This window comes from Pistacia vera, unplaced genomic scaffold, assembly GCF_008641045.1.
Source record: "Pistacia vera cultivar Batoury unplaced genomic scaffold, PisVer_v2 Contig1246, whole genome shotgun sequence".
NCBI classification, from domain to species: domain Eukaryota; kingdom Viridiplantae; phylum Streptophyta; class Magnoliopsida; order Sapindales; family Anacardiaceae; genus Pistacia; species Pistacia vera.
This window is the reverse complement of record NW_022195300.1, coordinates 73669-91393: the sequence shown is the minus strand read 5'-3', so window position 1 is coordinate 91393 and position 17725 is coordinate 73669. Positions and strand designations below refer to the sequence as shown.

The 17725-nt window shown below is 36.0% G+C and overlaps 4 protein-coding genes across 5 annotated transcripts; 3 read left to right on the top strand and 1 right to left on the bottom strand.

Annotated features, from left to right (window-relative positions):
- The first annotated feature begins 304 nt into the window (after nt 1-304).
- LOC116118875 lies at nt 305-754 on the top strand. The gene has a single exon (XM_031404833.1). It carries the CDS (start codon nt 305-307, stop codon nt 752-754), a length of 450 nt encoding a protein of 149 aa, XP_031260693.1.
- A 2533-nt stretch (nt 755-3287) lies between these two features.
- On the top strand, nt 3288-6018 carry LOC116119040 (transcription factor bHLH90). Of its 2 annotated transcripts, none has more exons than XM_031405006.1 (8): nt 3288-3570; nt 3645-3827; nt 3927-4005; nt 4247-4315; nt 4407-4964; nt 5110-5283; nt 5387-5563; nt 5684-6018. In XM_031405006.1, the coding sequence occupies exons 1-8, from the start codon at nt 3470-3472 to the stop codon at nt 5771-5773; spliced, it is 1431 nt and encodes a 476-aa protein (XP_031260866.1). In that variant the 5' UTR covers nt 3288-3469; the 3' UTR covers nt 5774-6018. The 2 variants fall into 2 exon arrangements, with proteins under 2 accessions (XP_031260866.1, XP_031260860.1); XM_031405000.1 differs by having other exon boundaries at nt 5053-5283.
- A 552-nt stretch (nt 6019-6570) lies between these two features.
- Nucleotides 6571-9931, bottom strand: LOC116118864 (proline-rich receptor-like protein kinase PERK13). Its single transcript, XM_031404828.1, has 9 exons — nt 9808-9931; nt 8959-9723; nt 8407-8874; nt 8243-8323; nt 7802-7872; nt 7633-7709; nt 7330-7477; nt 7020-7181; nt 6571-6891 (listed from the first exon to the last, which is right to left on the bottom strand). Exons 1-9 carry the CDS (start codon nt 9929-9931, stop codon nt 6571-6573), a joined length of 2217 nt encoding a protein of 738 aa, XP_031260688.1.
- Nucleotides 9932-13191: 3260 nt separating this feature from the next.
- Nucleotides 13192-14759, top strand: LOC116119054 (probable inactive poly [ADP-ribose] polymerase SRO2). Its single transcript, XM_031405016.1, has 4 exons — nt 13192-13795; nt 13912-14150; nt 14252-14388; nt 14478-14759. Exons 1-4 carry the CDS (start codon nt 13329-13331, stop codon nt 14598-14600), a joined length of 966 nt encoding a protein of 321 aa, XP_031260876.1. The 5' UTR covers nt 13192-13328; the 3' UTR covers nt 14601-14759.
- Nucleotides 14760-17725: the final 2966 nt, after the last annotated feature.

The following is a 17725-nucleotide window of genomic DNA, read 5'->3' as shown; positions in this document are numbered from 1 at the left end:
ACTTTCTCTCCATACAAAGCAAATGCAAGTGCCGCTTCTTCCTCAGAAAACAAGACAAGGAATAATCTTTAGTTATCTCTTTATTAAAGAACCTTCCTTCCTTTTTTGAATTGAAAAATAACCCTATTGCTCACACTCGAAACTTAAACCCCATTATACATAACTTCTCCTTGGAGGCAACTCTTACTTGTTTCATGAGTTTTTCCCAAACCCTCTCTTTCTCTGCACTCAAAGAACAAGAGCTGCAGACTATTCTTACTAAAACCCGCCTCCACCATTTCCACTCTATCAACCAATCTAAAACATGTCCATGTCATCTCAGCCACAACAGCCCGCCGGCGGCGTCGTTTACCCAAACACTGTCACAAGACCACCGCCCAATTCCCCGTCATCCCACTCGTCAGATGGATCGTTTGGGACGGTGTTCATCGTCCTGGCTGTTATTGTTGTTATATCAGCTATAGCTTGCTGTCTCGGACGTCTCTGCAACCGACGCAATCAGAAACACAAACCCCACAAACAAAGCCACAACTCTCACCCCCGACAAGGCCAAGCGGGGAACATGGATTTCCAGCACTCGATCTCGAAGCAGCAAAGCCACGGCTTTCGTCCCAGAGAAAGGGAAAGAGACATAGAGTTTGGGTTCGATAAGAATATTGCAGCTTCGAAACCTGCTGGGAATGGACAAACCAGAGGTTTCAAACAGTTTGGAAATGGAGACCTCAAGTTTGAACCCAAAGTTGGCGGTGTATAAACAATAAATGGAACCAAATGAGGAGCTAGCTTTAGTACGAGATTTGACCTCCTCAGATCAGAAGTAGTTATTGTATAACTCATTTTTAAGCTGCTATTTATGTTTGTATTATGTAATTATTTATTGATTATGATACTCTGACATCGTATTCATTATATCTTATGATATATTGTAAGGTTGAGATGCAGAGAATGTTATTGCTTAAAAGTATTAGTCAATTACTTACTGCTCATTTCTAAGCCTCTTGCATAACATGCAATTCCTTAACCAGGCAGTAAGAATATTGTCATTCAATGATACCTACGAAGATCCGGTTGTTCTTATTTGGTTGCGGGTTATCCCTTATTACTGAAAGTTTATCACGTTTGGTTATCAAGCAATATAAAATTTCGATAATCTTTCAAAACCAATAATAATTACTGTTAGTTATATAGATGGTAATCTAATTACTTCTATTTTCTTAGGTATGGTAAGATTACTTAGTAATGTTAATTTTGTTACAATTTTATCCCTTAGGGTGCACGTTTGGATCGGGGGCATATAAGATAACAGAGGTAATCTTCGTTTATTTTGCAAAATTTCGGTATTTAGTTTGTAAGCAATAAAATATTACAGGTATCTTTTATTGTAAATATTATTTATTGTTGGTAATGTAAGGAGTAATCCAATAACCTCCCCAAGGGGTGTTATTAAAAGATTACCGAATAATCTGATTTTTATACCTATTTTGCCCTTAATTAAATACCATTTTGGATACAATTGTCCTCAAATGTCTACCAAATAAAAATTAGCCCAACCCCCCTATATTTGAGAAATTAGCTAAAACACCTCAGCCACAAAAAAATTTAAAAGTTAACAAAATATCTCTAGCCACCCAAGACCACCGCCGACCATTACTCATCATAGCCGACCGTTGGCATCAATCAACGTAATGGCGCATGAGCAATGGGATCTGGGCGGTCGTGTACCGGCAAGGCCTTTTCCAGCCATGGATCATAGATCCATGGCCAGAAACGGCCAAATTTGGCTGTTTCACAGCCAAATATTTGGCACAATCAGCCATATACAGCCACTCATGCGCCATCTCGTCGATTGCTAGTGGTGGGTGGGGTGATTTTGTTATAAATTAAAGTATTATATGACTGGGGTGTTTTAGTAAAATTTCAAATGTATGGGGTTAAAAAAATATTCAAAAAAAATTTTATATTAATATTTAAAAAAGACGACAATTTAGTAATCTATATAATATACCTACCCATTTATCCTCCCAACCAAACATATTATTTACCAATTTATTTAAACCAACCAAATACATTTCCTAAACATTCCCAGTAATCCTCAAGGTGATCTATCTTTTCGTTAATATAACATCCCCCTATAATAAAACATTATATGATCCAAACGCCTCATTATTAATAAATTTTTTGGACAAAAAAGCCTTTATTTTGGAATTAATTTGCATGAACCTGTCATTAAAATTTTACCCCTAATTAATTAAGTTTTTTAACAGTAATTCCCTTGTATTTAAAATAAATTACAGGCCACCCAAGACCACCACCACCCGCCAGCAACCACCGTTGGCCACTAGCCACCGTGGCCAAAACGGCGCATGACCAATCGGATCTGGCTAGTCGTGCACTGATCTGGCCGTTAATAACGATCAAAATTTGAATGTTAATGGCTAGATTATGGTTGTAGATCTAGTGAGAAACGGCCATATCAGCTCATGACTAGCTAGATCTAGCCGGTCGTGCACCGTTCCGGTGACTACCGACTGACGTTCGACGGTGGTGGTCGACAATCGACTATCCTCTTGGGTGGTTTGGGTGTTTTAGTTAATTTTTAAACTTTTTATTGTGAGAATGTTTAGCTAAATTAACAAATGCAGGGTTTAAAAAAATAATAATAATATTATATTATTAAAATAGAAAGGCAACTTAGTAATCTATATAATATACTTACCAATTTATTCTAATCTAACCAAATAAATTTTCTTAAATATTTCGAGTAATCTTCAAAATAATTTATTCTCCTAATAATATAACACTGATACAACATTTAATGAACCAAATCGTTTTTTCATGTGCCAAATTTGTGAAGCCCAAATGTTACACCCAGCCCGTCAACTTAAGATGGATGTGAATGAAGTGATGATTCTTAAAAGCCGGCCCCCTTCCACTCTATAAACTATAAACTATGAAGTTAGCCGATATGAACAACAAAACAAAACATTAAATAATAAACCAATTACAGTAGTTGGGAAAGACACAGATACCAAGTGCAAGACCATTTCACATAGTAATTTTGTATCATTGCACATACCAGATTTTACCGTATTTGTTAATACAACATTTCCAACCACTCCACAACACATCCACCTTTATTACCAGCAAATTCAAGAGACGAATCCTGGAGCGTGCATCGAACCCACAACAATAGAGAGTGTGACAAGCTTCATATTCCTTCAGTTACGGATAGCTATCAATGGAGCAATTTTTTAACCGACTCTGGCAAAAAGTAATCAGTCAAAAAACTGCAAGCTCAGAGCGTTGCAGATATCAGCTGTCGAAGATTTGTTACTGCTAAGATGATACTCTACCTCACTCTGCCTAAGTTTGTTACACTTGTCTGCTACCATAATGCTCATCTACTTTTCTTTTTAATGGAAACAGAGGAACACATTCTTCCTAAACAATTTCAAATTTATTCTAAAACATGCGACATTTGGAGACAGCAGAGGAGTGGCTCAGGCCTTTTGTTGTTTCAAAGGCTTGGGACTACTGTGTTGTATGGAAGTTGGGTGATGATCCTTCAAGGTATTTGATTTGTGTGGTACTTACGATTAGACTGGTTTCAAACTCTTTTAATTAATGAAATGGTAATTTTGTAGGTTCATTGAATGGATGGGTTGCTGTTGCAGTGGAGGAGGTGGTAGTTATGTTAATGTAAATGTTAAAGAGGAAAGAGAAGTAGAGGTTCCTCTTTGCAGGGATGTTCACTTTAAGCATCCTGTAAGGACTAAGGCTTGCGAGGCTCTTGCCCTTTTACCTTCTTTCGTGCCTCTTTATTCTGGGTATATCACTTTCTTTCTTCATCTTTCACTGTTTCTTAACCGTAATATACTGAGAAAACTTTTATTTACTTTTTATTTTTTATATGGGAATGAAACCAGGATCCATGGTGAGATGGTGACAGCAAAAAAACCCAGGTGGCTTAGCCATGCCCATGCCTCGGACTCAATTCCATCACATGTGAGCTCTTTATATATACGAAATTCATCTCTTAATTTGGTCATATTTTATCACCAACAGGACACACACAGAGCCTTGGAATTATGGATTTAAGTTTGTTAATGACACATTCATTCAATTTAGCATTTGGGGTAATTGGCCTGATACAAAGAAAAATTATATGGAGTTTGCAATCTGTGGTAAAAGAATTTGCTATTATCAATTTAATTTGTTTTGATTATGATGATTGTTAGTTTGGCAGGAATCAATTGGAACCCGAGTTTTTGTCCCAGTTTTTGGTGGTCTTATTGAGCTCTTTGCTGCCAAAAACGTAAGATTTTGTTTGGGTTATTACTATTTCCAACTGTGTGACTGACATATTTATTATTCTCAACTAATGAAACTATAATTCCTATTTTCAGATACCTGAAGATCCGAAGTTCCTAGAGTTAATAATAGCTCACTGTAATTTCTCCACAGAACAAGTCTTGAGTGCAGGAAGCTATACGAATGTGGATCTTAATGAAAGTTTTGATCCTTTGCTGGAAGAGAACTCACAAACTTGCCCTCTTCCACTTCATTTGTTAACTTTCATTCCGAGGATACATGTTCTTCCCCGAGTAACCCAATTTAGTACCCATCTTAGCTATGAAGGATCATCCAGTAGTTACAATGCTTCAAATGAAAATCCATTATTTGACTCAAATTATGGCTATGCTCCTCTAAATGGGCACCTGCAGCAGTCAATTAAGAAATCTTCTAGCCATAAAAAATCCAAGTACGACAACAATGTCTTAAAAGAGCAAACAGGGTTAGTACTGGGTTGTGACAAAAAGGCTCTGAAAGGTATTGAGGGAGCTATCCGGAAGCCAGGGAGGGAACACTGCCATTCCAAGAATCTTATCACAGAAAGGAAGAGGAGGAACAGGATTAACGATGGACTCTTAGCTTTACGCGCTTTAGTCCCCAACATATCCAAGGTTAAAATTTGTCAAAAATAAGATAATAAATATTGATTCTTTCTTATTGTTTATCTTTTAACATTATGTGGCGAATGAATTCTTGTAGATGGACAAAATTTCTATTCTGGGAGATGCAATTGAATATATAAAGGAGTTGCTGCAGGAGATTAAGAACCTCCAAGATGAGCTCAAGGAAATTGATGAACAGGACTGTCATAAGGAGAATGCAGAAATTAAGCCTTCAAAATTAGATGCGTTGCGTGAAGGCACCACAAACATGTCTCCTATTGAGCACAATAAAAATTCCTCCTGCTGTGGCGAAAACAGAAAGACAGAGGTATCAAGTACAACTTGCAGAACCTCAAATTTAACTGCTGTCATTGTTCTTGCAGCTCTCCTTATGTTCTTATTATTTAATTTATGCAATGAATATTTTCTAGGTGCAAATAGAAGTGAACCATATCAGCAAAAGAGATTTCTTGATAAAGTTGTTATGTGATCAGAAGCAAGGTGGATTTGCGAAGTTGATGAAAGCTATAAATTTTTTAGATCTTCAAGTAGTTGATGCCAATGTTACCACATCTAATGGCAAGGTCCTGAACATTCTCAGGGTTGAGGTAATACAGGATAGCTCAGTGGATGTGCTTACGCTTTTATAGATCATTAGATCTTTGTCGAATATATATAATAACATCTTTTTTTTTCTTTTTTTTTTTTTTTTCTTATTTTCTGTAAAGGCACATAAGAGGGAAATTCCACTGAAGAAGTTGAGAGACTCATTGATCGAGCTAACAGGGCAGACAAATCAGCTAGTAGATATAAAGTAAAGGGTTCAGAGGTTCTAGGAAAATTGAGGGCTTCTCCATTCAATTAACATTGTGTTCTTATGTTTCACAAGCCTCCAACAGCTATGATGTTTGAATATCTACGAACTTTAGTAGGGTTTTTTTTCTTCTGTTGGTTTCTTTAAGGGTTTAATTTCACTAACTGGATTTGGTATGTTGTTATCCTTTCATTTATACAAAAGTTCAAGGCATTCTCAGTCTGAACTAATACGACAGTTTCATTTTCTTCAATGGCTTTTTATGTATATGAAACTTGAGCAATTTCAATATTAATCAGTCTTGCGAGATTTCCTTTTTTGCTTTTTTACCATAATATGAGAATGCAAACTTGTTGCTGATAAAACAGATGTATGGGGGAAGAATTTCTACTGCTATATGCCTAAAAGAAATGGATAAAATAAAATAAAGTAAAAAAGAAAACATATGGAGTAATATATGTATATAGTTTCATGTTGCTATAAAATCAAACTTTACATCAGTCAGAAATTTTTCAAGAAGTCATTCAAACGGAACGACCTGTCTAACGCCAATAAGATTTAATCACCCAAAAAAACAAGATTTGAACTCACACTTTAAAAGCTTCCCGATACTCTGCTAAATCATTTGAAGGAGCTAAAGAATGCATCACTATTTCACATGAAAATAGATTTGTTGTACACGCTAATTAATTCGGACCAAGTCAAGCAAAGGCAGCTCAATCAGATACGGCCTTTCCCAGCCAGTATATGTGAAGTCGGAAGTGGAATTTAGCTGGTGACACATCAGGAAATTCCTTAGAATTAAAGCCGGCGACTATAGCGCCCCTGAGGTCCACTATATTTATGCTCTCCAGTATTGTTCATGGCCCGAGTTTCCGACTCACCACTGGTGTAATCACTTGAATTGTTTCCGGACTTGACTGAATTTACGGTTCCATGTGACATTTCCCTGGTAGAGTATTCTCCACTGAATTCAGAACTGTCTCCACCTCCAAGTGCCATTTTCCTGAACATCATAATGTCTTGATTGTATTGACCGGAATCGTAAACAGTGCTCTGACCATATTTCACCCCATTGCTTAGATCCGACATTTCTCCTTCACTGTCCAATGCTCTCACAACCTAGAAGAGGATAGACAAAGAAAGAAAGTAGTTGTAAAACCAATGCTCAAACCTCTATTGCCATTCAGCATAACATAATAAGAATGGCAGAAACAAAGACAGATCAACAAACACACTGAGAGACCCACCTGAGCCATGCGGGGCCTCTTTGGAGCAGAATGGCGAACACATGCAGCAGCTGCCTCAGTCATTCTGAACACTTCAGCCTCCACATAATGTTTTTCAAGCCTTGGATCAACTAATTCACCAAAATCACCGGTTTCAAGGGCCCGCATAAGTACAGGACGAGCCTGCCAAAGTCATCACAACACATTGTCATAAATGAATAAAACTAAAATATAACCATCATTCTAGATTCTAAATATAAGTCCTGTGGAGAACCAAAAACAATCAACAAGAACTTCTTTTGAGATGATGAAAGAAACAAATAATTCGTACCCATTCAACTAAACTCTCATCCCCCAGAGGTTGAGTTGGATCAACTGGCTTACGCCCAGTTAAAAGTTCCAGAAGAACAACTCCAAATGAGTATACATCTGATCTATCAGTCAGCTTTCCACTTGATGCGTACTCTGGTGCTAAATACCTGAAACCCATATAAAATTACGATTACCATTAATTATATTTATTGACATTGCAGGTACTAGTTATTAGCGCTTGCAAAAAGCTCCAAGTGCCCCAAAACAGAAGGAAGAGGACATCAAATAAACAGAAGACCTATAATCTACAATTTAAACCTACCCGAACGTCCCCATTACTCTAGTTGAGACATGGGTCTGAGTAGTGTCGTTTAGTTTGGCAAGTCCAAAGTCTGCAACCTGTATTTGAAGCAATTCTCACATTATAATTTAGAAATTCTTAAAACAGAAGAAACATCTTAAGAAGCGTAGAAAGTGAAGAGAACACTAACCTGTGCTTCAAAATCATCATCCAACAGAATGTTTGCTGACTTAATGTCCCTATGAATGATTTTTGGATGACCTACAAATCAATTGAATATAATTTGGTGGTTTAGATATTGAACTTATGTTTAACTCAAACTTGAAACTTTTAAAGATGACTTCATGTTTTATTTGTCCTTTTTCCTGAAAAGTAAAGCTAATTTTAGGAAATTAAACTGGAGGCAACAATTATGCCTAATATTCAACTATCTGTCATCAATTGACCCACCACCAAAGGATTAACAGAGCCAAGCATAGAAAGAAAAAGACTAGTTTCATTACTACATGATTTATGGAGTGGGGAATAATTTGGCGAGTCAGAAAGAATGAATAACATGGAATTAGACATTGCTATAAAATAGAAAACATAGAATCATAAGCCACAGCAGAGAAGGCACAGAGAGACATACAATCTTCATGTAAATATGCCAAACCCTTTGCGGCCCCTATAGCAATCTTGACTCTTTTGCTCCAATCCAGCACAGTTTCACCTGGTAACACAAATCAATATCTAACTTAGCTGGTTATATAATATGAGAACAGCAAATTTGATAGGTTGAAAAGACTGTGTTACCATGCAAATGATGCTCTAAAGTGTTATTCGGAACAAACTCATAGATAAGCAATCTATTACGATCAGCAATGCAATAACCCACCAAAGACACTAGATGACGATGATGAACACGACTGATAATATCAACTTCAGCCCTGAATTCTCTCTCCCCCTGTCCACTACCTGCCTTGAGTTGCTTGACGGCCACCTCTTTCCCTTCTGGCAGTTTCCCCTTATAAACACATCCAAAGCCTCCCTCGCCAATAACACTTTCACGGGCGAATCCATTTGTTATTTCCATCACTTCTTCATAGGTGAAAAAGCTCTTGGATCCGCCTATGACACCAGAGTCTGATCCCCCTCCAGGGTAACTAGTTCCTCTTTGACTTCCGTAGCTTCCTACTGGAGATGGCTGAGCTTGGTTACCATAGTAGGGATCCATTGCTCCAGAATGTGCCATCATGTATGGCTGACTATAGTAATATCCGTCTACACGAGAAGTATTAAAGGAAAAAAATCGATTAGACCATATCATACAGCAATAAAAACGTCGAAAACAGGCCCATATTTTACCTGATTTTTCAGGAAAGTTACTAGGAGGAGGCATGTAATGGCTGGCATAGGTGTCTCGTCCCCTTTTCTTCCGCCTCACCACAAAAAATAAGGCAATAAATGCGACCACAAACACACCGGCTACTGTTGCACCAACAATAGTGCTTTGATTAACTGTACTCGTTGATGATGAACTGGATGTCGATGAAGGGGTGCTTACTGTCCTGGAACTGGAAGAAGAATTAGTGGGTGAGGGTGATCCTGGTGGGGTTTTAGTATTAGGAGAGCTGGATGATGTTAGAGGACCACGTGCTGTTGATGATGAATTAGTGGGCGGTGGAGTGATTCCAGGAGTAGTTGATGAAGATGGAGGCGTAGGGGTAGTATGTGCTGGTGGTGGACTCCATTTAGCCCCTCCAGATTCAGCAACTCCATTTGGTGGGGTCGGATTTGTTGGTGATTTTTTTTCCTCAGGAGGAGGAGGAGATGAAGATGGAGATGGAAATGAAGATGAAGGAGGAGGAGATGCTTGATCGGATGAAGGAGGTGGGGATTTTTGTGAACTAGGAGGAGGAGAATTTTGTGGTGAAGACGGTGGTGATGATGATGATGATGACGATGGCGGTGGTGAAGACGGTGGTGGTGATGATGGCGGTGGTGAAGATGGTGGAGGTGAGGACTTATTAGGAGGTGGTGACTGATCTGGTGGAGGACTGCTATTTTTTTCAGGAGGTGGCGATGAAGGTGGCGGAGAACTTGGGCTCGGTGGTGGTGACGATGCGGTAGAATTGTTGTTATTATTATTATTATTATTATTATTATTACTGTTATTGTTAGAACTAGTACTATTATTATTGTTATTATTGGCCGGCGGAGGCGCATTCGCCTGCTCAGATGATGTTTCTGAATCTGCAAGCGGGGTAGGCGGTGAGTTATCTCCCTGAGATGTTGAATTATTTGATGGAGGACCCGGCGCTCCCGCCGAGTTTGACATTATTCTCCTTCTCGTTTTTTAATCTTCCTTCTTCACAAGTTCAATCTTTTGTTTTTCAAGCTGTCCTTCCTCCTGGTTGTAGTATCACAATATAAAAAAGGGAAAGATTTGTTTGTGTTGCTTGAAAATGACTGTAAAAACAAACTATAAATCAATGTGGAATTGAATGAAAGAATGGAACCTGGATGTTGGGAAACGGAGAAGCTATGAAGGGTGACAATGGAGGAAATGGGTAACCATTTTTTATTTGTCTGAGAACCTTGGCACCACGACGTACGCGTAGGGAGAGAGACGTAGGTAAGTACAGAGCAATAAACAACCACCCTACAATTTCTCAATCCTTTGTTTAATTTTGAGGTTTATATGTTTTATTTCATCCTCTTTATCACTTGCTGGCAGGATTTCCGTTACTTAACTACCTCTCTCTCCTTCAATTTCGGGTTACCGCGCATCATCTTCTTAGTACAACTCCTTTCGGGTTAATAAAAGCCCTTTACCCGCTTCCGTTTTGCCACATCAGATTGGGCTATAAAGTTAAACTATCTCTTCTTTCTGTTTAAGTTTTTCCTATACCTTTTCCCTCCTCTATTTCATTTTTATTCGTCTAAGACTGTTTAGTTAATTAATCTATTCTGTTTAAAAACTATCAAAAATCTCCTTAAAAATATTAAAACCCTAAGGGATTAGCTTGACATTTAAGAAGGTTTGCTCCTTACTTGAGTTTCTGGATTCAAAATTTAAGGTCACCTATCACAATAACATTGTGATTTAACTAGTTTTTTAGGATTTAGTAAGGTGTTCAACAGACTCCAAGATTAGTTGAGGTATACGTAAACTGACCTAAACATTTCGATTACCAAAATCTTACAAAATTATGAAAAACCCTTAATACTGACCCTCTATGAGATCGATCAACTCTACTAATTGCCAAATCTATCCATGTTAACTAAATTTACCCTTTAACAGTTAGTAATAAATTTCAAATTCTCATTACATGATTTCATTTTATTATTTTATTTTTATGTACATCTCATCTCAAATAGTCTAGATTTGATTTTCATGATATTGAATGATCAGAATTTTTCAGTACTTTATAGTAACCAAAAACATTTGTGCACAAATCCAGGAATTAGATGAATTGGTGACCATTGTTTCTTTATAAACCAGTTATAACAAGAGGGCATTGAGCTGCCATTGGAATTTACAAATTTATTTTATTTTTTAATGGTGACGACATTGTTGAATTTTAAGATTATCATATGTATAGAAACGATTGAGAGAGAGAGCATTTTCAGAATTTCAAATGGTTTCATGGAATTTGAGAGAAGAAGAGACGTGTATTAAAAGAAGCAAATAGATTAAATTTTCACTTCCAACAATCAATAGCAAACCGATAAAAAGGTATGAAATTATAGCTCACAATCTTGTCCATTTCAATGGTTCATGTCCGATTTATGTACCAAGAGAATGCTTATTCCCTTTCAGATATTCATTGGGTGCGTTTGTTTTAGTATTTTAGATAATATTTTCGGAAAAGTAAGAGTTTGGTGATAATAACGAGATAAGATTTGAAAATCAACAAAAACACCCCATAAGTTTGTTAATTTACTCAACACCCCTATAATAAAAACATTAAAAATTATAAAAACACCCTCACCTACCCGTTAAATACCGACAGCCAGCCACCACCACCGGAGGGTGGCTGGAGTAGCTGTATCAGCGCACGACCGGGATATGACCGACCCTGCGCCAAGATAGCCTTTTCCAGCCAGATCTACTGTGGGTCTGGTCAGAAAATGCTAGATTTATGGCTAGATTTGGCCGTGTTTGGTCATTGCCGTCATTGACGACTAGCTACGACCAAAGATCTGGTTGTCAATGGTCAGATCTTTGGCAGTAGATTTAGCCTTTTTCGGCCAGATCTACAGTGGATCTGGTCAGAAAAGGCTATATCGGTACACTACCAGCTAGATCCAGCCAGTAGTGTGCCATTATACCAAATTCCAGTCACCTTCCCTCAGTGATGGCCGAAATCTAGCAAATGTGGATGGATGAGGGCATTTTTATCAATTTTTAAACTTTTTAAGGTGTTTAGTTAAATTAATAAACTTAAGGGATTTAAAAGTAATTAAATAAAATATAATAGTATTTTCATAATAGGGAAATGTGTATTTTGGAAATGACAGGAATATGATACAGCAAAAATAGGGAAACAAACGGCACCCATTATAATTTTATAACAAATATATTTCCTTAAAACCCCTCTGGATCATTGTATAACAATAAGCTACCCTTCAACAAGAAATCTCAGAAGAGCCCCCATCTCTCAAAAGATTGTCATTAGCACATCTATTGGCTTTGTAGTGTCGCTGGAGGCCTCCAAGGCCTTGCGGTAGCTGCTCAGGGCCATTGGAGGCCTCGCAAAAGTCCTTTGAGGCCCCAGGAGGCCTCACAACAATTGCTCAACCCATAAAGGCTTTACGGTGACACCAATTAAGGTCTCTTCGTGGCCACTCGAAGTCAAATCTTATCTCTATAGGCATTGAGAGGTCAGATCTAGCCTTTATCGGTGACGTAAAGCCTATGTTCGGCCTCTTGATGCCGATAAAGGCCATATCTAGCTTCTAAGCAGTCAATAAAGGCCATATCTAGCTTCTAAGCAGTCAATAAAGGCCAAATTTGGCCATAGGATATGCCCTTTAGGCCGTTAACAACTGTGAGAAAGGAAGAAAATGGGGAGAAGGTGGGAGTGGAAAGGGTTAAAGAAAAAAAAGAAGGGGAAAACAGAGAAATATTCTAGGGATTTATTGAAAAGTTGAAAGGTCAAGAATACCCTTCTTTAAAAGTGAAAATATCAAGTTTACCTATCTTCAATTAACTTTAACGGAATAGAGGTTAAGGTTGCATTTCCCATATATGGGGAACCTAACTGTTTATTCATGATCTACATGGAGTTTTCCGTAAATATATCTTTTGATAACTTTATCCGAAAGTAATCCAATACATCATGCACTTATCGCATTGCATGTACATTTCCAATATCTGACCTAAACCGCCCTTCAAAATATATAAATAACCATTAACCTTTTGGATATTTCGGTAAATCATCATTTCTACACTGCGGCACGTAAACTGTAATTCATTGTAGCTCTAAACCGCCCCAAAATGGTAACAGAATTACATTCCAATATCAAAGCCATAACTTTATCAAATCTTTTATATAATTATTGAATTTAATACTTAAATCAGTGCATAAAGAATTTCGGATATTTTGTTTCTATGGTTTCTTCTTCAAGCAAGCATACATTTCTTCAACTTGAAGATGCTTGATTTTCCCTTTTTCTTTTTCTTCTTCATTCAGTGCTCGATTTCTCTAATTGTATAACAAGTGTAACAGATGGCGAGAGTTAACAATAATCAAGAACAAGTCTCAATACCTATCGACTATGAGGAAATAGCAGATGTGAATTCTTTGAGTGACGACGCCAACTCTGCTTCTAATCCTTTCGGATTTCTAACTAACAATGGAATGATCAAGATTGAAGAAGAAAGCTGGTGGCATATCTTTGTCAAGAATTCGTTTCTTTTTGGCATGGGACAGCTGGCAATCGACACAAGAATTGTCGCTATACACAAAAATTCAAATTGTGGCTTAACAGGAAAAGCTCGTTTGATGTCTTTCACTATTTTCTACGACGCCGTGGCAAAGAAGTGCGGTGGTAATGCCAATATCTTACAAGCCTGGTACGGTGCTTCGAGGGACGAGATTAATGAAATTGTCCGTCATGGATTTAGCCCGTGTAGTAAGGATTCATCCTATGGCGGTGCCGTTCAATTGTTTCCCCTCAAACTTTCTCTTAGTAGGTAATTAAGTTTCAATTATCAAATTAATTTACTTGACTTGTTCAGCAACTCAGCTAAATCAATCTTTTTGTCAAAGAAACAGAACATAATTCTGATAACATTTTATGATTGTACAGCGCATTAACGACAGAGATGGATGAAAATGGATTAAGGCATGTATTGTTATGCCGCGTAATATTGGGGAAGATGGAAGAGATTGCTTCTGGTTCCAAACAAATTCATCCAAGTTCCAAGGAATTTGATTCTGGGGTGGATAATATTGTAGGGCCTACTAAATATATTGTGTGGAGTTGTTACATGAACTCTCACATCCATCTTGATTACATTGTGAGTTTTAAAGTTTCCTCTAGTGAAGGTAATTAAGCGCTGTAATATGTATGTAGCTCTCTCTGGAAACTCTTTTGGGTGAGATGCTTTAGAATATGCTGCTGAACTCTGTTTTATTTTTATGTACAGGTGTCGTAAGACCTCAAGGGAATGCCATTAGACCATCTTCAAGGGATAGAGCGATTCAACATGTAAAGGATATAGTTTCAAGGCTATTACATCCTTCTAAATCGCCTCTCATTGCCAAACACTATAATGATTTTCAAGTATGTATACTGCATTATGTGTAATCTCACTTTTAATTTCATTTTCTATTACTTTTAACCTTAATCTGTACAAATATGTTTGATCACAGAATGGAGAAATTACGTTTAAACAGTTTATCCAAAATTTGAAGCAAGTAGCTGGGGATAAGTTTTTATTGGCAGTGTTCAAACTTTATAAGCACGAGGTATGGATTGTGGAATCTTTTCTTTGACTCATATTATCTATTTGATCGTATTTGTTGTTTGAAGCTTCCATTGGGATAGCTTTTATCTGGTGGGTATTTATAAATTATCATAATAACATGTCAAATTCTTAGTAGAAATCAAAGGATAATAGTACAGAGAGACTTTTTGTTTATTGTCAAATGTTGAACACTTGCAGCCATTGATGTGCTGCAATTTTTAAGTATTTTAGAGAAATTTGTCAAAAGCCTAGCCTGCCACTTTTTAAGGTTTGATATCGAAACTCAACTTGAGGATCGGAGGGTGACAACAAACATTTTTATTATATGATTCCTCCTTGATAAATAATACAAAACTATAACGAATCAATGACTTAAGTATGATAAATACCTTGAGTCTCTCAAGTCTTACTAATCAATCAATCTCATTGATAACCTATAAATTCTTCTTTATCATTTTTTTGTTTGCTTGTCTTTGGTTTTCTTAGGTGATTAGGTTAAAATTAGGGATTTCTAATTAGAAATTGGTGTTGTGTAGTTGGTTCAATTGAACAACAGCAGCAACTGACAGTGGGGGAAGAAGAATATGCACATGTTAAGTAATGACTGATGTTATTGTTACAAAAGTAAGTGTAAGTTGGCTTTTTGGACTTCAATCTTAAGCGTAAAGAAAAACTTATGGTAAGTTTTGTTTGACAAATAGTGTAGATGTTAGAAACGATTTGTGATTGACATCAAATTTAGTAATTACTATATCATGACTACTACTATTTCAAAGTGTTCACAAGGGACATGATTGACCAACTTTTCTGGCCCAAAGCATAAGCCCAATCAAAACTCTGCCTAAATTTTGGGCTTTAATATGAATGTTGTGAAAGACTTTAGCCCATTAAATTATATGTATCCTTAATTACCAAATACACTGTTATTATAAATTTTTTAATAAAGAGCAATGCTGTTTTACAAAGACACATATAAAGGGACATAACAAGATAATTTTTACCCTTGATTTTTATAATTTCTCTTTTCTCCTCTCTTTTTTCCGTTTTTTCCTTTTTTTTTTTTTTTTTTTTTTATGATGTCACTTTGTAACCCTCTTTGTATGGGTCTTTGTAAGATATCATTTTTCTTAAATAAATCTCTTCAACCTCATTTAATACCGACAATAGCTGTACTAATTAGGTAATTATGGTTTTTTGTTACACCACTTTTTCCTAATTTCAAAATTAATTAGGTTTTGTTTTAACCAACTTTCTCTAATTTTAAACTTAATTAAAGTTTTTGTTTACAGCATTTTTACCAAATTTCTTAATTGGATTTTTTTTTTTTTTCTGTTTATACACTTTTTTCCCAATTTTAAATTTGAAACTTACTTTTTCTTCTTTAAATCCAAATTCATCCTATTGTGTGATTATTTTCTCCGTAAGTTTAGTAATATATTTTCATCAAACAAATAAATTGCTGAAATTAAAAAATTATTTCAATAATTTAGAAGAATTAGAGTAAAGGTCGAGGTAAGAACAAAAAGTTAAAAATTAAGACAAAAATATAAAAAAGGGTATGAGTATGTTTAGAAATTATTATATTATTTCTAGTAATTTTCTAAAATTTTCAAAATAAAAAATAATATATTTAAAAGTGGGGATACTTATCAATTTGTTTGGTGGAAAATTAATAGTGTTTTTGAAGGTTTAGGTTGGTTGTCTTTTTCTTTTTTAAGATACAAGGTAAGAGTTTGTATGGTATTTCCATTGATGTTCTAAAATAATATGAACATGGACTCTGATACGTCTATCAATCACATCTTTAATTTGAATTGGAAAGAATGGACTTCATGAGATCTTACCATCCAATGCTAACTTTTTACCTCATCTTATATTTCAAAAGGCATAGTGTTAATGTACATCAAATTTAAACCATCCAATGTGTCCTAAATCCAATGGTTATTGTGGGGATTGCCCCCAATAACAAATACAATGGTTGGTTTTAAGTCAGCGTTATAACAATAATAAATTTCGTGCTATGTTGCTTCAATCTAACATGAAAGTATTTTGGTTTTACCAAGAAAAAGTAGAGCTCCCCAGAGCTAGTCCATTGGTTTAGTGATTTGGTAACCGGCCAAATTTACTTTTGATTTAGGTCAAAACTAGATGAGGTGAAGAAGGTTGGGATAAATTTCTGGCACCTGCCAATAGCAGCTTTTACTTGTTTGTTTCCATACACAAACACAATTAGAAGAATATCGGAATTGTCAATCAACTCTTTGTCTTTGCATCACAGCTGACTCAGTCACGTCGTCATTCTTGATTATTTTATCATATTTTAAATTACCTTTGAATAATTAATACTTTTACTTGACTTATTTTAGGCATTTACCCATAACCACCCAATATACAATATAGACTGGCTCAATCATTTCATTGTTAATGGCTTACCAAAACGATTGCCCACGTTTTTCTTCTTTTTTTTTTTTTTCTAAGTCTTCAGTTAGGAGTTTACCACTATTTTTTTATTTCGGAAAAATCTTTGCGCTGTGGAAGTTTGAATTTTTAACCAGATAAGCTAAATTAGTTTTATGTAATTATTTGCTATATTCAATGGAGTTTATTTGAATTTTTTTTTCGTAAATGTTGAATAGTTGAGTTCTGTAGAATGTCCTATTATATATTTTTATTAATCATAACGGTTGAATTCCCTATCAATGAGGACATTAATGGATTTTAAATAACATTAGGTAAAAGTCTAACATTAATATATAAATTTAATAAAGTTTGTATATAGGCTGATACCAGAATATATATATATTTCTTAGAGTCTGATTCTCCCTTGACACATATATAAAAAGAAAGATTATATAACTAAGAAAATAGAGAATATACATGAAATAACGATTAAATCAATGAGACACATGGGAATTGGAGAGAATATTATTAGCATTTTGTGTAACATAAATGCAACCAACGACTGCTGCCACCACCGAAACGCTAAGATAACAACGGATGAGTGTATGTGTACCCAAACACCACTCATACTAATTTGCTATAAATACGGTAACACCCACCTGCCAGCATGGAAACCCCAACCCAATAAATTGGTAATTAATGAAGTAACATATTCTATCGTTTTCAGTTAATTGAAAGGTATAGTTAGCTTAA